Raw genomic sequence first — 24,620 nt, forward strand, 5'->3', positions numbered from 1 at the left:
TCATTTTACTGACCTCAGAAGGATGGAAGGCTGAGTCAACCTTCAGCCAGTGAGAATCGAACTGCCAAATTGCAGGCAGCTGGCAGTCAGCAGAAGTAGCCTGCAGTACTGCATTCTAAGCACCGCGCCATCACGGCTCATATTTGCCATAAATCAGGGTTTGTTTAATTTTCACTTTACGATGGGTGGACATCAATTCCCAGAATTCCCCAGCCGGCCGGCCAGCTGGGGAATTCTGGGAATTGAAGTCCACCCATCTTAAAGAGGCCAAGGTGAAGAAACACCACCATAGAGAAAAAAAAGGGATCCAGACTTCAATAACTCTCCAGATGTAAATAACAGTTAGGTTTCATTTAATTTTCAAAAAAAGACACAGAAGAAACGCAGACAAATAATATAAAGGACTGTGCCGTAAAATTCTTAATGGACTTATGTAAATGAACTTATAACTTAATGGACTTAGCAAGTGAACTTATAACTTTTCCCACTAGAAATAATTTTGGGGTTTCTTTAGAACAGGGGTGTCCAAACTTGGCAACTTTAAGACTTGTGGACTTCAACTCCCAGAATTCCCCAGCCAGCTCTGCTGGGAGTTGAAGTCCACAAGTCTTAAAGTTGCCAAGTTTGGACACCCCTGCTTTAGAAGTACATCTAAGCAGACACACACCAGTCAATCTTACATTGGCTGTTGGAATCCTTTCCTAACTTGGGGTGCCAAGAAGGCTAAGGAGAAGGGGGTCCCCCAGCCAGATTCCGTCGCAGGACTGGGCTAGATCCCAACCTCGGAGTACAATATTGAGATCAACACAACCAGCTTCTAAATTGCAGCTTCTAAAGTATCAGGGTAGTAGGCGCCAGGCCCAAGCCCTGAACGATATAGATACACAATCCCTTCCACCTCTCGCTAACTTGTGAGCCAAGCCCAAGAGTCTCCCTCTGCCCTGGCGGCCTCTGTGGGCATCAGGGTAGACTTTTTAGCGCCCCTGCATTCGCCTCGTGGGAACTTTCTCGCAGAACTAATTGTCTCGCGTTGAATCGTCCGGGGCAATTTGTCCCGCAGTGAATCGCCTGGGGTGAAGCGGCGGTGGGGAGCAACACGGAACGGGTAGGCGAGGAGGGACGGCTCCGGTGAGTCACCTGGGATGGGAGGGTGTAGCCAGGATGAAGTAGCCGGGGCCAAGCGGCTGCGGCCAATTGTCCCATTCCAAGGCCAGGTTAACAATAAAGACCAGGATACGAAGTAGCGTCCTTTTGTCACAGACAGAAGCATGCGCGTCAATTGTGGTAGTCAGAAAACGGAGAGAAAATGTCCACAGTCAGCTCTTCTCCCACAACCCGGATGAGATGTTTTTCCTCTCGTCCTGGCAGGAGACGGTCGTCTTCAGTGGCGATTAAAAAGGATTTTGCGTCTCCGATACGGCCAAACGTCCCTCCGGTATGAAGGCTCTTGGCGCATGACGAAGGGAGAGCCCGCATATGTCCTTTGTCGAGGCCACCTGGACCGTGGGAAGAGGTTTTCTTCGTCGTGGGAGGGGTAAGGCAGTAAGGGGTCAGGGGAAACCCACGGGTGGCAGTGAAAGTTGTCGAGGGCCACATCTACCGAGAAAGTAAAACGAGAAAGAAGCGGTAGAGAATTCTTCTGACCGAGACTTCCCGAGAGCCTGAAGCAAACTCCTCGTCCCAACAAAAACCCCTTTTATTAATTGACTGTGAATTCTGCTCATTCGCATCCAGCAAAGTCTTTTAAGGGAGGATTTACAGTCACAGACCTTCTCTGGCTTGGAGAGCTGACAGGCCGATATCTGCAGAACCTGGCCAGGAGTCTCGGAGAGTCACAAACCAATGAAGCGAATTGATTGTCTCCTGCAAACTCCACTCCCCTTTCGCTCCTCTTTTATTCCCTCTGGGAGGGGCCATTCATCATCCACCTGTGGCCTTACTCCCAAGTCGACCCCTGTTCTTTAGCTCTTCCCTTTGTCTGGCAACTCTGCGCATGCGCACACTGGGAACAGGCTCCAGCTGTTCTTCTGCCTCACTGATGTCTGACTCCGAAGGCAGCTGATAACTGGCATACGGCTCTGGCCCCCCCTCTGCCTCTGACACAGAGCCCTCATCCGAGCCTTCCCCAGACTCCAGGACCGGCCCAGGTTCCTCCCCAACCTCCTCACTGTCTGAATCTGCCGCCAGCTCTGCTGGCAGGCCACAACAAGAAGACTTCCCTGCTATGCCCCTCAAACACGTAGCCAGTTTTGGCCATCGAAAGAGAGATCTTCACACAACCCACCTATAACTTAATGAACTCATTATGGGCTTCGTAGCAGCGGTGAAATTAAAAAGTGTTACTACCGGTTCTATGGGCGTGGCTTGGTGGGTGTGGCTTGGAGGTCATGTGACTGGGTGGGCGTGGCTATGTAGTCATGTAACTGGGGGATCAAAAGACAGAAACTCACTTTAACAATGTCCTGCTGGAGCAGGGTTGGACTAGATGACCTCCAGGTCCCTTCCAGCCCTGGATTATCCTCTGAAGCTGCGTCTAGTGCCAGGTTTTGTAATCCTTCCTTCCTCTCCCTTTTCTCTCCCTCCCTTCCTTTCTCAGCACCTCCCCCCCCCTGCTTTTAGCCTAGCAGGCTTCAGGGAACCAGTAGTATTTTTTACTACCAGTTTGGGTGAACCGGGGAGTAGGGGAGAGAGGGAGAAAGAGCGGGAAAGGGGGGGGCGAGAGAAGAAGTAGGGAGAAAGAGAGGGGGAGAGAGGGGGAGAGAGAGAGAGGGGTGGATGGAGAGAGCAAGAAGGGAGGGAGAGAAAGAGAGAGGGAGGGAGGGCAATAGAGGGAGGGAACGAGGCGGAGATGGGGGAAGAGAAGGACAGGGAGGGAGAGAGGGAAGAAGGGAGAGAAAGAGGGAGAGGGGGAGAAGGAGGGGAGAAGGATAGGGAGAGAAGGAAGGAGAGAGAGGGAAGAAGGGAGAGAGAAAGAGGGAGAGGGGGAGAAGGAGGGGAGAGAAGGAAGGAGAGGGAAGAAGGGAGAGAGAAAGAGGGAGAGGGGGAGAAGGAGGGGAGAGAAGGAAGGAGAGAGAGGGAAGAAGGGAGAGAGAAAGAGGGAGAGGGGGAGAAGGAGGGGAGAAAGGCAGGGAGAGACGGAAGGAGAGAGAGGGAAAGAAGGAGAGAGCATGCACATGTGCTCATAACCACTGACCTCTGAACACGTTGCCTGGGGACTCCTCAAAGCTGGTAAACCCTGAGAAGGGCGTCGGTGGCCCCTCATCGTTGGGAACCAATAAGCTGTCGTCGTTGAAACTGGGGCTCTCTGGGTAACGCCAGTCGGCTTCGTAAGGGTCATTAAAGGTCACTCGTCCTGTAGGATCAAAGGAGACCATTCTGGGCTCCTCAAACCCCTCACCCACCCCGACATCAGGGACATCCACAAGGTGTAACCCCCAAGAGATGAAGATGGCGATGCCAGCGAGGACCCATCTCTCGTGATGTCCGTCAGAACGCTATGCCATGGCGGCCATGGTGACTTTTTTGACCCCCACCCTGCCCACATGGCAGACTTTCCCGTGCTTACAAGCCACAGCAGGGCCCCCGGAAGCGTCCCGTAGCTGGATGGTGACCTCCAGCTTGCTAAAACCCCACTGCATGGCCCCCTCCCTGGAGCTCTCCAAGCCCCACATACTTACGTTCTGTGTAGAGCCACCTGGGTGTTGGTGTGGGGCTGTCCAGGAATCCACTGGGCTCTTCATGGTCCCTCCTGCAACTTGTGCCGTGTCCTATAAAGTCCTGGGGGGCAGGTAGGAGCCCCAGGGCCTTTCTTGGTTCTGAGGGAGAGGAGGACTGGTCACTGCCTCTGCTGGGTGATTTTTTACAGGCATTTCATTCATCTACTAGGTAGCATCATCAGTGCTAGAAGACAGGGGGAGGAGGGAGGAGGACGACTGTGGGGTCCTTGGTGCTCTCTGAGCTTGGTGGTTTCCTTGCAGACGTTTCATCACCGAACTAGGTAACATCATCAATGCTAGAAGGGTGTGGGGTTTGCAGGGAGGAGGAGGAGGAGGAGGAGGAGGAGGAGGAGGAGGAGGAGGAGGAGGAGGAGGAGGAGGAGGAGGAGGAGGAGGAGGAGGAGGAGAACAAGCGAGAGGAGGAAGAGGACTGTGGGGTCCTTGGTGTCTCTGGGCTTGATGACTTTCATGACCCAGCTAGGGAACATCATCAGTGCTAGAAGGGAGGAGGAGGAGGAGGAAGAAGAGGAGGAGGAGGAAGAGAAGAAGAAGAGGAGGAGGAGGAAGAGGAGGAGAAGAAAGACAACTATCTTGTCCTTGGTGCTCTCTGAGCTTGGTGGTTTTCTTGCAGATGTTTCATGACCCAACTAGGGAACATCATCAGTGCTAGAAGGGAGGAGGAGGAGGAGGAAGAAGAGGAGGAGGAGGAAGAGGAGAAGAAGAAAGACAACTATCTTGTCCTTGGTGCTCTCTGAGCTTGGTGGTTTTCTTGCAGATGTTTCATGACCCAACTAGGGAACATCATCCATGCTACCATAGTATAAACTAGAGGCTAGTAGATGTTGAGAGAGAAAAAAGAGGTCTCTCTCTCTCTCTCCCCATTGCCGTCTTTGGCCTCACCAGAACCTTCCACCGTTTACTCCAGAGGAATCCACCCTTGGGGGAAAGAAAATCTCTCCTGGAGACCAGAAGTTGCCCTTCGCTTCATCCTGGTTTCCGCAACCCAAAGGAAGGGGCCGGCGGGGGTCCTCCTTCTACTCACCCCCCCAAGGGTTCTTCTCTGGGATCACCACCCCCCAGGCGTCGGCCAGGTGGGTCAGGAGAAGGTTGGTGATCCGGCGATGCACCACGTTGTTCCAGTGGATGCCGTCCTTCACTCGGTTGCCCACATCGAAGCGGAAGTGGAAGTGGAGATCCAGCACGTCAAAGAGGTGGAGGGCGGCCAGCGTGGCCCCATAGAAGTTGCCTTCGATGATGTCCTGGCGGAGAGTTTGGCTCAGGTGCTGCAGCTGGGAGGCAAGCAGAAAATCACAGGCACAGCCTCCTTTGGCTGGGCAAGCAGCGGGCGTTGGGCTAGGGGGCAACCGTTGAAATAGGAGCCAGCCGTGGGCAGCAGCTGCCAAAAAAGCCAACACAGTTCTAGGCTGCATCAACAGAAGGAGAGAATCAAGATCCCGTGAAGGGTTAATACCACTTTATAAGGCCTTGGTAAGGCCACACTTGGAATATTTGCATTCAGTTTTGGTCGCCACGATGTAAAAAAGATCTGGAGATTCTAAAAAGAGTGCAGAGAAGAGCAACAAAGAGGATTAGGGGACTGGAGACTAAAACATATGAAGAACGTTTGCAGGAACTGGGTATGTCTAGCTTAAGAGAAAGACGGACTAGGGGAGACATGATAGCAGTCTTCCAACATCTCAGGGGTTGCCCCAAAGAAGAGGGAGTCAAGCTATTCTCCAAAAACACCTGAGTGTAGAACAAGAAGCAATGGGTGGAAACTAACCAAGGAGAGAAGCAACTTAGAACTGAGGAGAAATTTCCTGACAGTGAGAACAATTAGCCAGTGGAACTCCTTGCCTCCAGAAGTTTTGAATGCCCCAACACTGGAAGTCTTTAAGAAGATGTTGGATAGCCATTTGTCTGGAATGGTATAGGGTTTCCTGCCTAGGGAGGGGGTTGAACTAGAAGACCTTCAAGGTCCCTTCCAGCTCTATTATGCTATGCTCTAAGATTAAGAATCCAACGTCATGAGTCAAATCCTTTAGCTCCTAAATTCTGTGTAATAACCAGATCCGAAGGACTGAAGGATGAGATGCCAGCAGTCTTCCAATATTTGAGCAATTTGGGGCTCAATTGTGGTCGTAAGTCGAGGACTCCCTATATTTATGACGGTCACAGTGTCCTGGGGTCACGTGATCCCTCTTTATGACCTTCTGATGAGCCAAGTCCATGGGGAAAGCAGGTTCATTTAATAACCGTGTTACTTTAACAATAGCGGGGATTCACTTAACGACGGTCGAGGAGAGAATCAACTTGGAATTAAGGAGAAACTTCCTAACAATGAGAACCATTGATCAGTGGGACAGAAGTCATGGGGGGCTCCATCGCTGCAGCCTTTTAAGAAGAAACTGGCCAGTCTCTTGTCTGAAATGGGAGAGGGTCTCCTGGCTTGAGCAGGGGGTTGGACTAGAAGACCTCCAAGGGCCCTTCTGTTTGTTAATCTGTTCAAAACAGAAAGGCACATGGTGAGCCTTCCAAGCAGATCTCCAATTTCTTTATCGTGCCTCGCCCAGAGGCCGAATCATGCCAAACTAAGGCAAACTGGATATACAGGTAGTCCTCGACTTACGACGGTTCGTTTAGGGACCAATGTTACGACAGCCCTGAAAAAAAGTGACTGGGGACCAATTTTCACCCTTGCGAACGTTGCAGCTTCCCCGTGGTCACGTCATACCCATTCGGAAGCACGGCAAGTGATTCACACTTACGACGGTGGCCGAGTCCCGGGATCAGGGGGGTCCTCTTGTGCCACCTTCGGACGAGCAAAGTCCGAATGGGGAGACGAGATTCACTGAACAACCAGGTTACTGACCATTGCAGAAAACCCGAAGGAGCAACTGGAACAAACCATGATCTCCGAAAACCCACAATGCCCCCAAGATGCCGCTGTCTATCATTCACACAACACCCCCAAGACCCTGGGGGATTTCTACTCCTACCTCTGGAATAAGGAAGCCACCTCTGATCCTGGGTCCTAGAGGCATGGTCATGTTCCAGAGGACCAAGCAGGAAGATGGGACTGCAGCATCCAGCTTGTTGAAGGCAACCTCCAAGTTCTTGCGGTATTCCATCATGGAAGACAAGCCGTATCTACTCGGGGAGAAAGAAACAACAAACACACAAACCAGGATCTGTTGAGTACCAAGGAGACTCCAACTTTTATGCCTCTCTATAAATAAAATTTGCCCTGTAAAGTACCACTCTATAGAGACACAGTGGCTCAGTGGCTAAGACGCTGAGCTTGTCGATCAGAAAGGTCGGCCGTTCGGCGGTTCGAATCCCTAGCGTCGCGTAACAGAGGGAGCCCCCATGACTTGTCCTGAGGCAGCAGGAGGAGACCACACCTATATTAGCCCGTCAACCTTTAGGTACAGTAAGCCCCTGCTCTCCATAGACCAGGGGTGTCCAAACTTGGGAACTTTAAGACTTGTGGCTGGGGAATTCTGGGAGTTGAAGTCCACAAGTCTTAAAGTTCCCAAGTTTGGACACCCCTGCCATAGACTATTAATCAGATAGGCAAGTCAGCATATTAATTGAAGCCAGCATATTAATTGGCTAATGATATCTCTTCCTTCCGGCTTATTACAAATTTGACTGGAATATGTTGCAATCAGCTTCTATGGAAGGACACAGGAAACCAAGGTCTGTGTAAGATACAATCCATGGGACAAAACATATTAATAGATAATGGAATGATTGGCTGCTGATATATAACTTTTTCACTCCCTTTCCTGTAACTTTCCTGTAACCTTACATAATGCAACTTTCTGTACTTTCTGTAAAATGTATGTTTCAACTACGAACAAATATGGAATGTATACTCCTCTTTTACTGACGGACAAATAGCGGTGTAAAACTCCTGTCCTGAACAAAGCCAGGCCAGTTCAGATGTTGGAGTGTGAACACGCTGAACTCAGATGCATCAATAAACCTGTTTTCTCTTGCACCTTTGTGGTCTCACGTCCAGCCTTTGGCGTGCATTGAGGTATAGGCCCCAATCCGCCACTACAGTCCCAGCTTCGGCCAACTTAGCAGTTCCAAAGCATGTAAAAATGCAAGTAGAAAAATAGGAACCACCTTTGGTGGGAAGGGAACAGCGTTCCGTGCACCTCCAGCGTTTCGTGATGCCAGCCACATGACCACGGAGACGTCTTCGGACAGCGCTGGCTCTTCGGCTTTGAAACGGAGATGAGCACCGCCCCCTAGAGTCAGGAACGACTAGCACATGTATGCAAGGGGAACCTTTCCCTTTATATAGACTGAGTAAAGCCACACTTGGAATAATGCATCCAGTTTTGGTGGCCACATTATAAAAAAGGTGTGGAGACTCTAGAAAGAGTGCAGAGAAGAGCAACAAAGAGGATTAAGGGACTGGAGACTAAAACATAGGAAGAACGGTTGCAGGAACTGGGTATGTCTAGCTTAAGAGAAAGAAGGACTAGGGGAGACATGATAGCAGTCTTCCAATATCTCAGGGGTTGCCACAAAGAAGAGGGAGTCTAGCTATTCTCCAAGGCATTTGAGGGTAGAACAAGAAGCAATGGGTGGAAACTAATCAAGGAGAGAAGCAACCTGGAATTAAGGAAAAGCTTCCTAACTGTGAGGACTATGAACCGTGGGAACTCCTGGCCACCAGAGGTTGTGGGTGGTCCTTCCCTGGAGGCTTTTAAGAAGAGTAACTTTGAACAGTCACTAAATGGACCGTTGTAAGTGGAGGATTGCCTGTAGCAAGTTCTGGTTTACAAGTCACACAACAGGAACAGACTAGCATCGACAATGTAAGTCAGGGGTAACCAATCGTGGCCACTTTTAAGACTTGTGGGCTTCAACTCCCAGAATGCATGGCTGGCTGAGGAATTCTGGGAGTTGAAGTCCACGAGTCGTAACATCGGCAAGGTTGGAGACCTCTGTCCTTCAGATTTAAGGTTTTCTGAGTCCTCAGAAGACCATCAAGCAACAGGCGGATGCCCTACCTGGAAACATCCCAGACGCAGGAATTGAGGAGCAAAACATCGGGCTGAGGGCCAGTCCGGAAATCATTCAGGATGCTTTCAAAATATTCCGAGTAGATCCGAGTCAGGAAGTAGAAGCGGACGAGGTGGTAACGGGTACGATATTGCCGCACTTCCCGATAACGGATTCCGTTGTGTAGGCCGTCCAGCACGCCGCCTTCAATTAACTGGTCGTTTTCAAAACTGAATTCCCCCTGGAGAGAGACGGGGGACGGGGAGAAGGAAGGAGAGAGAGAGAGGGAGGGAGGGAGAAAGGGGAGGAGGGAGAGAGGGAGAGAAATGGAAGTAGGGAGAGAGAGGGAGAGAAATGGAAGTAGAGAGAGGGAGGGAGGGAGAGAGAGGGAGAGAGAGAAAGGGAAGGGGAGGGAGAAGGAGGGGGAGGGAGAAGGGGAGGGAGAGAGAGGGGGAGAGAGAAATGGAAGGGGAGAGAGAGGGAGAGAGGGAGGGAAGGAGGGAGAGAGGGAGGGAAGGAGAGAGAGAGGGAGGGAGAGAAAGGGAATGAGAGAGAGGGGGAGAGGGAGAGAGAGAAAGGGAAGGAGAGGGAGAGGGAGAGAAAGGGAAGAGGAAGAGAGAGGGGGAGATAGAGAAAGGGAAGGAGAGAGAGGGAAAGGGAAGGAGAGAGAGAGGGAGAGAGAGAAAGGGAATGAGAGAGAGGGAGAGAAAGGGAAGGAGGGAGAGGGGGATATAGAGAAAGGGAAGAAGAGAGAGAGGGAGAGAGAAAGGGAAGGAGAGAGAGGGGGAGAGAGGGGGGGAAGGAGGGAGAGGGGGGGAGGAGAGAGAGAGGGAGGGACGGAGAAAAGGAAGGAGGAAGGGAGAGGGACATGATAGCAGCCTTCCAATATTTGAGGGGCTGCCAGAGAGGAGGGGGTCAAGCTATTTCCCAAAGCATCTTTGAAGGCCAAGCAAGGAATAATGGAATGGAAACCGATTCAACCTGGAAATGAGGAGGAATTTCCTGACAATGAGAGCAACCCACCCATGGAACAGAGGTTGCCTTCGGAAGTTGTGGGAGCTTCATCCCTGGGGGCTTTCAAGAAGAGACTGGACTGCCATCTCTCAGAAACGGTGTAGGGTCTTGGGTGGGGGACGGGTTGGACTAGATGACCTCCAAGGTCCCTTCCAACTCTGTTCATCTGTACCTGTGCCCCCACCCATCCAAAACAGCTGTTAGCTGCTCCAGGAGACCTCAATGCCCGATTACCTTAGACTTCATTTGGGACGAAGTGAGTAAGGAATCACTTTGGAGGAGCTGAATGAGGTCCTTGTAGACCGATCGCTGGACTGCAGGAAGAGGAAGAGAGAGGAGAAGAGAATGGCAGGTCGTCCGGCATTAATGACGGGCAGGGGTCTGCTCATTGGCAATAGCAAGGGCCCTTAGACCTGTCCCAAAGGGGTTTTTTTTCAAGAGGCAACTGGTTTTTCCTTTGAAGACATTTCGCTTCTCCTCCAAGAAGCTTCTTCAGCTCGGACAGGATGGTGGGGAAGTCAGAGCTGAAGAAGCTACTTGGAGGAGAAGCGAAACGTCTTCGGGGAAAAAACAGAAAGCCCAGTTGCCTCTTGAAAAAGCACCGTGGGGAGAACCACGGATGACGGAGAATCTCCATAGACTGACATACTGCTTGGCAATTGCTTTATAGCCCCCAATAAGCGGTTTGCAGAGCCAGTCCATTTGGCCCCAACAATCTGGGTCCACGTTTTACCCACCTCGGAAGGATGGGAGGCTGAGTCAACCTTGAGCTGGTCAGGATCAAACTCCTGGCTGTGGGCAGAGTTAGCCTGCAATGCTGATTCTAACCACTGGGCCACCATGGCATGAATAGAATAGAATAGAATAGAATAGAATAGAATAGAATAGAATAGAATAGAATAGAATAGAGGAATGGAATGGACTAGACTAGGATAGGATAGGATAGGATAAAGAATAGAATAGAATAGAATAGAATAGAATAGAATAGAATAGAATAGAATAGAATAGAGGAATGGAATGGACTAGACTAGGATAGGATAGGATAGAATAAAGAATAGAATAGAATAGAATAGAATAGAATAGAATAGAATAGAATAGAACAGAATAGAACAGAATAGAATAGGGGAATGGAATGGACTGGACTAGGATAGATTAGGATATAGAATAAAATAGAATAGAATAGAATAGAATAGAATAGAATAGAATAGGGGAATGGACTTGACTGGACTAGACTAGATTAGGATAGGATAGAGAATAGAATAGAATAAGGAATAGAATAGAACAGAAGTAGAATGATACTGTATGCAGTAGCTAGCTAAGTAAAGATTAGGTAGGTAGGTAGGTAGGTAGGTAGATAGATAGATAGATAGATAGATAGATAGATAGATAGATAGATAGATAGATAGATAGATAGATAGATAGATAGATAGATATTTTATCCATGCAAGATTTCAGGGTGGGTGGACTAGAAGACCTGCAAGGTCCCTTTCCAGCTCTTTGATCCTGTATGAAGTCCACCTTCTAGGAGTGTGGACTAGAAGTCAGAACAAGGGAGGCCCATGCATTTTCCCCCCTCCTTCTCCAGCACAAAGCAGGTACAGCTTCTTCTTCTTCTTCCACCAACAGAGAAACGTTCAACTCTAACCCCCATCAGGCCTTGACTATCTCCCCACCTCCACCATTCCCCATAGATTTGGCCCCTGGTTTCCCCCGCTGATGCTGCTGGATCTGAATGACTCACGAACCCATAAGGAGCAGCTGGCTCCTTTGTGCAAGGCTCTGACGGGAGTTGCAGTCCGAGATATTGATAGGCAGCAGGTTGGGAAAAGCGAGCTCTGATGCCTTCAAGAAAGCTGGGAGCTCTTCTCCCTTCGACGTCTGCACTCACTTGAGTCCCCTAAGATGACCACAAACTTGTTGTGTAGCAGCTGCCGGACCTCCTCGGAATTCAAGCGGAGCATCTCGGAGGAAGGACGTGGTTTTCGGCACGCGGGGAATCCAGGATCTGCAACAGAAGACACCCCGTTCTCAAGGGCTTGCCCCAAAACTCCTGTTCTTCCTCAACCCCAACACAACTTCTCAGCATGGGAAGAAGCCGAAAGATTGCAGAGGATGACAACTTTGCTATAGAGTCTCCTGCTTGAGCGGTGGGTGGGGGGGGTGGGGGGGAGTTGGACTAGAGGACCTCCAAGGTCCCTTCCAGCTGTATTCTGATTGATTGGCTGACTGACTGAAATGGTCTAGGGCTGTGATGGTGGCACACAAAGCCATTTGTTAGGGCATGCGAGGTGTTGCCCTGTCAGCTCCAGCTCCATGCACTGGCACAGCTGACTTCGCTCTTCATTGTCGGCTGTTTTTCAGGGGGGGAGGGTCGCACACGCATGCACACAGGGGGGGGGTCACGCACCTGATGAAGACAGAAAGAGAAAGAGACAGAAAAAGAGAGAGGGAAAGAGAGGGAGGGAGGGAGAGAAAGAGAGGGAAATGGAGACAGAAAGAGAAAGAGAAAAAGAAAGAGAGGGAGAGAGAAAGAAAGAGAGGGAGATGGAGACAGAAAGAGAAAGAGACAGAAAAAGAGAGGGAAAGAGAGGGAAATGGAGACAGAAAGAGAAAGAGAAAAAGAGAGGGAGAGAGAAAGAAAGAGAGGGAGATGGAGACAGAAAGAGAAAGAGACAGAAAAAGAGAGAGGGAGAGAGAGGGAGAGAGGTAAATGGAGACAGAAAGACAAAGAGAAAAAGAAAGAGAGGGAGAGAGAAAGAAAGAGAGGGAGATGGAGACAGAAAGAGAAAGAGACAGAAAAAGAGAGAGTGAAAGAGAGAGGGAGAGAGGGAGAGAGGGAGATGGAGACAGAAAGAGAAAGAGAAAAAGAAAGAGAGGGAGAGTGAAAGAAAGAGAGACAGAAAAAGAGAGAGTGAAAGACTGAGGAAGAGAGAGAAAGAGAGGGATATGGAGACAGAAAGAGACAGAAAAAGAGAGAGTGAAAGAGAGAGGGAGAGAGAAAGAAAGAAAGAAAGAAAGAAAGAAAGAGAGGGAGATGGAGACAGAAAAAGAAAGAGACAGAAAAAGAAAGAGAGAGAATGAAAGAGAGTGAGAGAGAGGGAGAAAGAGAGAGGAAAAGAAAGAGAGAGAGAGAAAGAAAGAAAGAGAATGAAAGAAAGTGAGAGCAGGAGGGAAAAGATAGAGATAAAAAGGAAGAGAAAGAGAGAGAAAAAGAGAATGAAAGAAAGAGAGGGAAAGGGAGAAAGAGAGAAAAAGAAAGAGAAAGAGAGAAAAAGAAAGGAAGAAAGAAAGAAAAAGAGAAAGAAAGAGAGAGAGAGACAAAGAAAGAGAGATTCCACCAGATTTTTCCATCCACCTCAGGCCTGTTCCAGAAACCCAAAGTCAGGAAGCCAATCCTACATTTCAGGACGTGATCGCCTATCCAAGGCTTGCTCCCCCCCGCCCCCCCCCTGCCCAAGTCCACCCTTAGATTAGATAGAACTTTGGAGATTCTCCTTTTCCAAGGACGGGTTGGGTTTCCCCCTCTCCCCCCTCCCACACCCGTAATCTTCCCCTTGCCCCCTCCCTCTCCTTCCCGGCCTCTCCCTTGACCTTGGAAGACAGGAGGAAACGATAAGGCAGCTTCACACTCCCCCCCCACACCCCTCTAATCCCCCGGACCTTGAGCGCAACCGAGCCCCTCCCAAAAACTCCCCCCAAAACCCTTCACCCAGATCAGAGGCAGGAACAGGGGGAGGCCTCCGTCTGTTGCCCCAAACCATCCCAAATTGTCCAACCTGGCTTGTCGGACGAGTGTGGCTCCCACCTTAAGCCATGGTCTGTTGAAGGAACCCCAACGTGGTCAGTCCTGCCTCCACTTGGGCACCTAAGGAAGAACCATCCTCCGCACCTTTGGGTTGAGACAGGTGTCCTTCCGGCCTGAAGCAGGGGTGGGGGTGCGGGGCTGGACTACAAGACCTCTGAGGGCCCCTTCTTCCAACTCAGTTATTCTGCAGAGCTGACTGCAGGTCAAGGAATATACAGTCCACCACACAAAGAGCTGAATTTCCCGCATCCCAAAGAATAACTTTGCCCGCCTGGGGAGGCATTCCCATTGTTGGTCCTTCACCAGTCCAATCAAATTTTAAAGAATTGTTTTTGGGATGGTCTTCCGGGGGAATGCAGCCCCCACCCCACCCCCTCACTCCGTTTCCCAAGCATCTGTCCTTGAGACGGTGGTGGGAACGGACCCCTGGACTTTCACGCCCTCCAACTGGCAGATTGGCACCTCAGTAGCAGAGTATTGTCAGGTGGCATCTGACCAATGTTAAGACCAAATACGACATCCCATGTTGGTCAACAGAACAGGAGAAAACACAGATGTGGAGACTCTGGAAAGAACGCAGAGAAGAAAGAGGACGGAGGAGGCTAAAACGTGTGAATACAGAATAGCAGAGTTGGAAGGGACCTTGGAGGTCTTCTAGTCCAACCCCTTGCTCAGGCAGGAGACCCTACTACACCGTTCCAGACGAGTCTCTTTCTGAAAGAGATGGTGATGGAAGCCCCCACAACTTCTGGTGGCAACTTCTGTTCCACTGGTTAATTGTTCTCATTGTTAGGAAGTTTCTCCTTAGATCCAGGGTGCTTCTCTCCTTGATTAGTTTCCATCTAGGGCAGGGGTGTCCAAACTTGGCCAGAATTCTGGGAGTTGAAGTCCACAAGTCTTAAAGTTGCCAAGTTTGGACACCCCTATCTAGGGGTTTGTTCCTTTTTTGTCTCATCTTCTGGCGCTTTGGAAAATAGGTTGCCCCCCCCCTCTTTTCTGTGATAGCCCCCCCCCCCCCCCAAGTACTGGTTCACAGCTATTATGTCACTCCTAGTCCTTCTCTTTGTAAGACAGAATAACAGAGTTGGAAGGGACTTCTAGTCCAACCCCCTGCTCAGGAAGGAGACCCTAGAACATTTCAGACAAATCGTTGTTCAGTCTCTTTCTTAAAAACCTCCAGTGACAACCTTCTGGTGGCAAGCTGTTCCCCTGGTTAATTATTCTCACTGTTAGTTCTAGGCTGCTTCTGTCCTTGGTTAGTTTCCATCCATGGAGGAACTGGGTATGTTTAGTCTAGTGAAAAGAAGAACTAGGGGAGACATGATAGCAGTCTTCCAATATCTCAGAGGCTGCCCCAAAGAAGAGGGAGTCAAGCTATTTATTCTCCAAGGCACCTGAGGGCAGAACAAGAAGCAATGGGTGGAAACTAATCAAGGAGAGAAGCAACCTAGAACTGAGGAGAAATTTCCTGACAGAACAATTAATCAGTGGAACAGCTTGCCACTAGAAGTTGTGAATACTCCAACACTGGAGGATTTTAAGAAGAGGTTAGATCCAACGTTTGGCAAAATTGATATAAGGTCTCCTCCTTGAGAAGGGGGCTGGACTAGAAGACCTCCAAGGCCCCTTCCAACTCTCTTATTCTGTTATTCTATTGCAGGTACTGTAGATCTCAACTTACGACCACAATTTAGCCTAGAATTTATGTTGCTAAGTGAGAAATTAGCTCAGAGACTTCTCTCGCCCCCTTTGTTATGAGAATTGTTAAAGTCAGTCACACGGTCGTTAAGTGAATTCGGCTTGTCAATAGGTCACAAAAGGGGACCCCAGGACAACTGTGACCGTCATAAACATGAACCGGTTGTCAAGCCTCCAAATGAAAGTCACGTGACGGCGGAGATGTGGCAAAGGTCGTAAATGTGAAAAATGGCCATGTCGCTTTTTTCAGTGACATTGTACCTTTGGTCACTAAATGAGCCATTGTAAGTCGATGACACTGTACATGATGACCTGTACACACGTGTTACTTTTTAAGGTGCCGGGACAGGAGCTCTAGGCGACACCCCCCACCCTCCATAAATTAGGAACATACCAGTCCAGTCTCCCAAGCAGCCTTCAAAACCCCAAAACACATACAGGTAGTTCTCAATTTACAAAGACTTGTTTTGGCTACACGATAGAATTGGATGAATGGCAGAAATTGTGGGATGGCAATGACAAATTAACAATGTCAGCTGCACATAAACAGAATTTTTACGCAGAGAAGAGCAACAAAGAGGACTAGGGGACTGGAGGCTAAAACATATGCAGAACGGTTGCAGGAACTGGGTATGTCTAGTTTAATAGAAAGAAGGACTAGGGGAGACATGATAGCAGTCTTCCAATATCTCAGGGTTGCCCCAAAGAAGAGGGAGTCAAGCTATTCTCCAAAGCACCTGAGGGTAGAACAAGAAGCAATGGGTGGAAACTAATCAAGGAGAGAAGCAACTTAGAACTGAAGAGAAACTTCCTGACATTTAGAACAATTAATCGGTGGAACAGAAGTTGCCTTCAGAAGTTGTGAATGCTCCAACACTGGAAGTCTTTAAGAAGAGGTTGGATAGCCATTTGTCTGAAACGGTATAGGGTTTCCTGCCTAGGCAGGGGGTTGGACTAGAAGACCTCCAAGGTCCCTTCCAACTCTGCTATTGTATTGTATTGAATTTGTATAAGATATTTTACAGGTGGCACCTACCACGGGCGAGATTGGCAAAGTCGTTTAAAGGCAACTGAGCTAAAGTGCCAGCAAAATGCCTGGATCTTATAATCGTACGTGGTGGAAGTGTGGAGAGGCAAAGAAGCATTGGACAACGCCTAAGGCATGGTTGGAAGAGATGATACAACAATGTATTGAGCTGAAGCCAAACACATTTCTGCTAGGAATTCTACCTGAAATTTATAATAAAGAGCATGTATATTTCATCATTCATGGATTAGCCGCAGCTAGAACTGTATTTGCACAACATTAGAAAAGTGCAGAGATCCCGATTGATGAGAAGGGGATAAGGAAAATATTAGAAATGTGCAGAAATGAACAGATTAACGTTAGCCGTTAAGGAGAAAGAGCAAACTGAATATTGTCAGATTTGGAAAGTGTTTTACCAATGGTTGGAGAATAAAAAAAGGAGTTTGGAAAGGAAGAAAGCTAAAAAAAATAAGTAGATAAATACACTTAGATAGAGAGATAAATAAGGTGAAAACTGTTAGCATGTGTATGACGAGAATAATGATGTTTAATGTTGATGTATTATTACTAGAAGATATTAAGAAGAAAAATTGAGAGTTTTATACCATTTAAATGCTCAGTACATTATAATACTAAACTTGCATTTTTGCTGATAAATAAATCAAGGGAGACTAGTATAGATCTATTTCAAGCTATTTAGCTCTCATCAGCTAGCCATACCCTTGCTGGGATTCGAACCTGGGCTGTTTTTACATATTATATTATATATATGTTATATTAACCTCTAAGCCACAAGCTCTCCTCCCTAAATTGATATACCTATATGCATATCAATTTACAAACACTCCAAGTTATAACGGCACTCAAAGCAGCGACTTAGGGCCAGTTTTCATACATACGACCATTGCTGTATCCCCCGACAGTCACATGAGCAAAATTCCCACGCTTGACAACTGACTCCTATTTATGACGGTGTCCCCCTGGGTCAGGCGATACCCCTTTTGCAACCTTCCAACAAGCCAAGATGACGGGGGAGGGGGCAGATTCGCTCAATCGCCGCATGGCTGACTTAACAACTGCGGTGATTCACTTAACGGCGGTGGTGAGAAAGGCTGTAAAACAGGGCACACAGCCCAACGGCCCCCTGGCGCGGCAACAGAAAGTTTGAACTCCGTTGTGGCCTTAAGTCACAACACAACACAAGATACAGAAGACACCTAAGAGATCATCTAGTCTAACCCTTTTTCCATAACTGAAGTCCCAAAGTAGGAAAGAGATAAAGAACAGAGAAATATATATATGAATGTATATATGTATGTATGTATGAAATATATATATGAAAATCTACGAAAACATACATACGTTAAATCATATATTATGATTTAAGCAGAGTTCTTGTAGCTACCTTAACTGGTCAGAGAAGGAAGGTCCATCAAGGGCTTCGTCCCACCCACCCTGGAGCTACAGCTGGTGACTTTTATAGACTTCCACCCCTACCCCACCCCCAATCCCATCATCCTAAAGGCCGAAAGGCTGCAGCTGTGGTTCCAGCTGTCAATTAAATCAGGGCAGGTTGCTGTTAACCCCTTCCAGCCCTGTCTCCAGCATCTCAACAGCTTTGAAAGGTCAAACCTCATCCCCCATGGGGCCACCAACAATCTTGGGAGGAATGGGGGGGGGGTTTACGAGGAGAGAGGTAAGGAGGAATGGGGGTGGAGGTCAAAGGGTCCACGGACCTCAAAGATGAATAGATTGCTTTTTAAACTCTGGTTAGAGTTGAATAGAATAGATATAGAATAGAATAGAATAGAATAGAATAGAATAGAATAGAATAGAATAGAATAGAATAGAATAAATATAGAATAGAAGAAAGAATCAGGAATAGAATAGAATAAATATAGAATAGAGTAGAATAGAATAGAATAGAATAGAATAGAATAGAATAGAATAAAGAATCAGGAATAGAATAGAATAAAGAATCAGGAATAGAATAGAATGGAATAGAATAGAATAAACAATCAGGAGTAGAGTAGAACAGAATAGATATAGAATAGAACAGAATAGAATAAAGAATCAGGAATAGAATAGAATAGAATAAAATAAATATAGAATAGAATAGAATAAAGAATCAGGAGTAGAGTAGACTAGAATAAATATAGAATAGAATAGAATAGAATAGAATAAATATAGAACAGAATAGAATAAAGAATCAGGAGTAGAATAGAATAGAATGGAATATAATATAATAAATATAGAATAGAATAGAATAAATATAGAATAGAATAAATATAGAATAGAATAGAATAAAGAATCAGGAGTAGAATAGAAGAAATGGAATAGAATAGAAGCTTCCAAGGATTAAGCTCCCACAACTTCTGAAGGCAAGCTATTTCACTGAATAACAGGGTTGGAAGGGACCTTAGAGGTCATCTAGTCCAACCCCACACCCTAGCAGGAGACCCTACACCATTTCTGACAGATGACAGTCCAGTCTCTTCTTGAAAGCCTCCAGGGATTATGCTCCCACAACTTCTGAGGGCAACTTCTGTTCCATGGGTTGATTGCTCTCACTGTCAGGAAATTCTTCCTTATTTCCAGGTTGAATCTCTCCTTGGTCAGTTTCCATCCATTATTCCTTGCCTGACCTTCAAAGATGCTTTGGGAAATAGCTTGACCCCCTCCTCTCAGTGGAAGCACCTCAAATATTGGAAGAATGCCATCCTGTCTCCCCTAGTCCTTCTTTTCATTAAACTGGACATCCCCAGTTCCTGCAACCGTTCTTCATATGTTTTAGTCTCCAGTCCCCTAATCCTCTTTGTTGGCTCTTCTCTGCACTCTTTCTAGAGTCTTCTGGTGGCAAGCTGTTCCACTGTCTAATTGTTCCCACTGTCAGGAAATTCTTCCTTAGTTCTAGGTTGCTTCTCTCCTTGGTTAGTTTCCACCCATTGCTTCTTGTTCTACACTCAGGTACCTTGGAGAATAGCTTGACTCCCTCTTCTTTGTGGCAACCCCTGAGATATTGGAAGACTGCTATCATGTCTCCCCTAGTCCTTCTTTGCATTAAACTAGACATTCCCAGTTCCTGCAACCGTTCTTCATATGTTTTAGCCTCCAGTCCCTTAATCCTCTTTGTTGCTCTTCTCTGCACTCTTTCTAGAGTCTCCACATCTTTTTTGTAGTGGGGGGACTTTTGTGGCTCTTATAAAGTTTTTTTTTTCATTTTTATAACATATAATCACAGTTATACTATTACATAGCCAACATCATATTTTATATTATCAGATGTTTACATTCATTCATCTTACCATCAACTCGCAAAACACAATTATTGACTTTTGTGGCACTTATATTGGACGCCTCCCCCCACTCCATCCACGAACCCTCCGGCTTCCCTTTGCCAGCTGCCTCCCACTTGTGCAAAGTGCCAATGCAACCCATGCCTAATTTTGCTTGCGAGCGCCCATCGCGCCCCCTGCTGGCCGATAGATGTAAAAGGCCCACTTCTGTCGTCGTCTGCGGCGCCCCCTATTGTCCAGCACAGAAAGCAGGCTCTGATAGGGTACAAACCGGGATGGATCATGTCCTCCAGAAGGAGGCATCCTGCAAAACCTCCTTGTCCAGTTATACAATAATACAATACAATACGAAAGCCGAGTTGGAAGGGACCTTGGAGGTCTTCTAGTCCAACCCCCTGCCTAGGTAGGAAAGACAGACAGACAGACAGACACGCACACGAGAGCCACTGGTTTGCTGCAGCAGTGAAGGGCTGGAGACCGGGGGACACGAGTTCTAATCCAGCTTTAGGGTGACTTCTGGTGGGTCATTCCTTCCCAGAATCGCCTACATTCCCTATGATGGTGGAAAAGAGGGGTCGATGGGCACGTCACGAGTACTTGAGCTGTACACAGGTAGTCCTCAACTTACAACATTCTCATTTAGCGACCGTTCAAAGCCGCTGAAGAAAGGGGCTTACGGCCGTTTTTTACACTTAACGACCGTTGCAGCATTCCCCGTGGTCCCAGGATCAAAATTCAGATGCTTGGCCGCTGACTCACATTTATGACGGTTGCAGCGTCCCGGAGTGTGTGTTTGTGTGTGCCGGGATTTTCCCCTTTTGTGACCTTCTGACAATGGGGAAGCCGGATTTGCTTAACAACTGTGTTCCTAATTTAACAACTGCAGTGACTCACTTAGCAACGGTGGCAAGAAAGGTGGGGAAAAGGTGGAGCAAAACTCCCCTGACAAATGTCTCACTTAGCAACAAAAATTTGGCCAGCAGCTGTGGTCGTAAGTCGAGGACTACCTGCAAGTGGAAATCTGCAGACTCTAATATGATATTAGGTAATGTAAATTTTATAAATAAAAGTACAGCAGTGTGGCAGGACATGGTTGAAAAACAGCTAGTCCTTGACGTTCACAATACGAACTGAGACCGTTGAGTTTTGCCCCGTTTTATGACCTCTCTGGCTACAGTGGTTAAGTGAATCACTGCAGTTGGTAAGCTAGCGACATGGTTGTTAAATGAATCCTCCTTCCCCCTTGACTGTGGTTATCAGAAGGTCACAATAGGGCAGGGGTGTCCAAACTTGGGAGTTGAAGTCCACAAGTCTTAAAGTTCCCAAGTTTGGACACCCCTGGTTTAAATGCTCAATACATTATAATACTAAACTTGCATTTTTGCTGATAAATAAATCAAAGGAGACTAGTATAGATCTATTTCAAGCTATTTAGCTCTCATCAGCTAGCCATACCCTTGCTGGGATTCGAAGCTGGCTGGGGAATTCTGGGAGTTGAAGTCCACAAGTCTTAAAGTTCCCAAGTTTGGACACCCCTGCAATAGGGGATCAATGACCCTGGGACACCGCAACGGTCATAAATATGAGTCAGTTGCCAAGGGTCTGAATTTTAATCACCTGACCACGGGAAATGCTGTAACAGTGGTGTGAAAAATAGCAGAAATCACTTTTTTTTAGTGACCATTGTTAACTTCCAATGGTCCCTAAATAAATAGAATATTTTATTGGCCAATTGTGATTAGACACACAAGGAATTTGTCTTCGGTACACAATGCTTGTTGAGCCCAGGACTTCTTGTATCCTGACTCTTTAAGGGAGGGAAAAAATCCTGATTTTCCCAAACTTTTCATCTCTCTGGGGAGAAATAGCCAGAACTGATCAAATTCCTTAACGACATCAGAATTCGAATGGCAAAAAACAAACCAATTCCTTACAATCGCACGCATTTTTTTTTAATCTTACGTGTTTCATGAAAAGGCAGGCGCTTTTTGCGAACCTCTGATTTTATCTTCTTTTTATTTTTCCCTTCTTTATTTTCGATTCCCGCTCCCTTCGACCTCAATGCAGGTGGAAATCCGCGGTTGTGAGATCTGATGCGCAACCTGGTTGGGAGAAAAATTGAGCTCCGAAGGCCGTCGAAACATAAAAGTACATTTGATAAGTCGGCAAGTTGTCGACGTTTTGAAGTTAACAATTGTTTGTGTTTTTGCAATCTAATTTTCCACTCTACTGAAAGTCCTTGAACCATTTCAGCTGCCAGGAGGCGTGGAGCAACAGAGATCCAGAAGCAGCAGAGATCTAGCAGGATTGCAGATTTAATACAATAATACAATAATACAATAGTAGAGTTGAAAGGGACCTTGGAGGTCTTCTAGTCCAACCCCCTGCCTAGGTAGGAAACCCTATATCGTTCCAGACAAATGGCTATCTAACATCTTCTTAAAAACTTCCAGTGTTCATTCAGAACTTCTGGAGGCAACTTCTGTTCCACTGATTAATTGTTCTCACTGTCAGGAAGTTTCTTCTCAGTTCTAAGTTGCTTCTCTCCTTGATTAGTTTCCACCCATTGCTTCTTGTTCTACCCTCAGGTGCCTTGGAGAATAGTTTGACTCCCTCTTCTTATTTCCCCACCCAATTTAAAAACAAGGGATTTAAAATCTTTGATGCTGGATCTAAGGTCCTTTGGTGGGACGTTTAAAAAGCCTTTGATCTGCTCCCCCTTCCCCACTTTTGCATCTCACAGACGTCACATCAAAGACTAGGGATCCCCCTCAGGGTAAGGAGGGTGCCAGATTCCCTCAATAGATCCCCCAGGGAGGGATCGACAAAGGCGATCTCACCTTTCTGAATTTCACACAGCAACAAAGCCGCTCCATCTTTAACAGAATTGGAGGCCATCTAGTCCAGCGGTCCCCAACGGATGGTCCATAAGAAAATGTTGGGGGTCTGCAGAAATATTTGCATTTTTTAAATATTGCACTCGTTTTTAAAAAACGAGAAATACTATTTCTCGTTTTTTAAAAAAATCATATTAGGGGATTTAAAATTATGAATTTAGTGGTCCCTGAGGTCTGAAAGGTTGGTGACCCCTGATCTAGTCCAACCCCCTGCTCAAGCGGGAGACCCTCTGCTATTTTAGGTAAGAGAATAAGAGAGCTGGGAGGGACCTTGGAGGTCTTCTAGTCCAACCCCCTGCTCAGGCAGGAGACCCTCCACCATTCCAGACAAACGGCTGTCCGATCTTTTCTTGAAAACCTCCAGTGATGGAGCACCCACAACTTCTGGTGGCAAGGAGTTCCACTGGTTGAATGTTTCTCACCTCCTTCGTTCCAGGTTGCTTCTTTCCTTGGTTAGTTTCCATCCGTTGCTTCTTGTCCTGGTGCTTTGGAGAATAAGTTGGCCACCCTCTTTTTGGGGGTCAGCCCCTCAAATATTGGAACACTGCCGTTATTGCAGCCCTAGTCCTTCTCTTGTTAGACTAGACCAGGGATGCCTAATCTTTTCCGGACTGAGTGTCCAAAGCGCATGTGAAAGACCGAGCCCCCAAAATGCAGTGCGTGTGCAGCCCCTATACATGCACCACTTGCATGCGCCCCCCCGTGCACGACACATGGCCCCCTTGCATGTGTTTCGCACCCCATGCATGCAAACACGGGGGCCCTGCACGGACACCAATCCATGCGCATTCGCGGCCCGAAGGCCAGCGGGTTGGCAGGAGGCCCATGCGCAGCAGAGCATAACTGGCGTGAGAGCCCGCATGCCCAGAGAGAAGGCGCTGTGCTCCACATGCCTGTCATAGGTTTGCCATCATGGGAGTAGACAGACCCAATTCCTGCCACCGTTCTTTGTATGTTATACAATACAATAGTAGAGTTGGAAGGGACCTTGGAGGTCTTCTAGTCCAACCCCCTGCCTAGGCAGGAAACCCTATACCGTTTCAGACAAAGGGCTATCCAACATCTTCTTAAAGACTTCCAGTGTTGGGGCATTCACTACGTCTGGAGGCAACTTCTGTTCCACGGATTCATTGTTCTAACTATCAGGAAGTTTCTGCTCCGTTCTAAGTTGTTTCTCTCCTTGATTAGTTTCCACCCATTGCTTCTTGTTCTACCCTCAGGTGCCTTGGAGAATAGTTTGACTCCCTCTTCTTTGTGGCAACCCCAGAGATATTGGAAGACTGCTATCCTGTCTCCCCTAGTCCTTCTTTCTCTTAAGCTAGACATACCCAGTTCCTGCAACCGTTCTTCATATGTTTTAGCCTCCAGTCCCCTAATCATCTTTGTTGCTCTTCTCTGCACTCTTTCTAGAGTCTCCACATCTTTTTTAAAAATTGGATGCAACTATTTCAAATGTGGCCTTAGTGAGGCTTTATAAAACAGCATTAAGACTTCATGTGATTTTGATTCTCTCCCTCTGCAGGAAGTGAGCACCCCCCTCCTAGGAGAATGGGATATTCTAGGATATATCAGAGTATTATTCTAATACGAAAAAGGCAGGATCTTATTCTATTTCCCTGGAGGAGAAACGGGGGAGCAGAGCCTCTCTCTGAATAGACACACCCCCCCCACCCTCCTCAACAGCCCCCCAGCCGATGCCCCCACCTCAGAGAGAAAGAGGCAGCGGCGTCTATTCACAGGCAAAGGCCCTCTAGCCACAGAACTCACCCGGTGGCCCCTGGGGAGAGGGCACCACTCAGCAAGGCTCAGCCAAGGACTCCAAAGGCAATCGACCCAGTTACCCCTGCAGGGCCCCATGGGAGTCTGACAGCCAATCAGAGGGCAAGCTCCGATTCAAAAGCCCAACAGAGGGTGTCAATCAGGGGAGGGGTTCAATTTGTTTTACTACCAGTTCTGTGGCCTTGGCAGGGGAAGGAGCCTGCAAAATCTCCCTTCCCTCCTCCCCCCCTCTCCCTCCAGCTTCCCTCTCTCCCTCCCTCCCTCTCCCTTCCTCCAGCTTTCCCCCCTTCCCTCTCTCCCCACTGTATCTCCCCCCTTCCTCTCTTTCTCTCCATCCCTCCCTCTCTTCCTCCTTCTCACTCA

The 24,620-nt window shown here is 47.7% G+C and overlaps 1 protein-coding gene across 3 annotated transcripts; it reads right to left on the reverse strand.

Annotated features, from left to right (window-relative positions):
* Positions 1 to 643: 643 nt before the first annotated feature.
* Positions 644 to 24,346, reverse strand: PCED1A (PC-esterase domain containing 1A). Of its 3 annotated transcripts, none has more exons than XM_081960050.1 (9): positions 24,246 to 24,346; positions 11,644 to 11,760; positions 9,990 to 10,069; positions 8,750 to 8,982; positions 6,716 to 6,866; positions 4,759 to 5,005; positions 3,678 to 3,815; positions 3,194 to 3,352; positions 644 to 1,596 (listed from the first exon to the last, which is right to left on the reverse strand). In XM_081960050.1, the coding sequence occupies exons 2-9, from the start codon at positions 11,714 to 11,716 to the stop codon at positions 1,382 to 1,384; spliced, it is 1,296 nt and encodes a 431-aa protein (XP_081816176.1). In that variant the 5' UTR covers positions 11,717 to 11,760; positions 24,246 to 24,346; the 3' UTR covers positions 644 to 1,381. The 3 variants fall into 3 exon arrangements, with proteins under 3 accessions (XP_081816176.1, XP_081816175.1, XP_081816177.1); XM_081960049.1 differs by lacking the exon at positions 24,246 to 24,346 and adding an exon at positions 17,691 to 17,789; XM_081960051.1 differs by lacking the exon at positions 24,246 to 24,346 and adding an exon at positions 13,561 to 13,580.
* Positions 24,347 to 24,620: the final 274 nt, after the last annotated feature.

Source organism: Natrix helvetica, assembly GCF_964273705.1.
Source record: "Natrix helvetica genome assembly, chromosome: 7".
Taxonomy (NCBI): Eukaryota; Metazoa; Chordata; class Lepidosauria; order Squamata; family Natricidae; genus Natrix; species Natrix helvetica.

Excerpts from the sequence above, each read along its gene's own strand:
- PCED1A (XM_081960050.1), bottom strand. The coding sequence starts at position 11,716 with ATGCTCCGCTTGAATTCCGAGGAGGTCCGGCAGCTGCTACACAACAAG. Across the intron at positions 3,816-4,758 it reads AGAGAAGAACCCTTGGGGGG|AACCAAGAAAGGCCCTGGGG; the intron begins GTGAGTAGAAGG and ends CCTCTCCCTCAG. Across the intron at positions 3,353-3,677 it reads CAGGTGGCTCTACACAGAAC|GACGAGTGACCTTTAATGAC; the intron begins GTAAGTATGTGG and ends TTGATCCTACAG.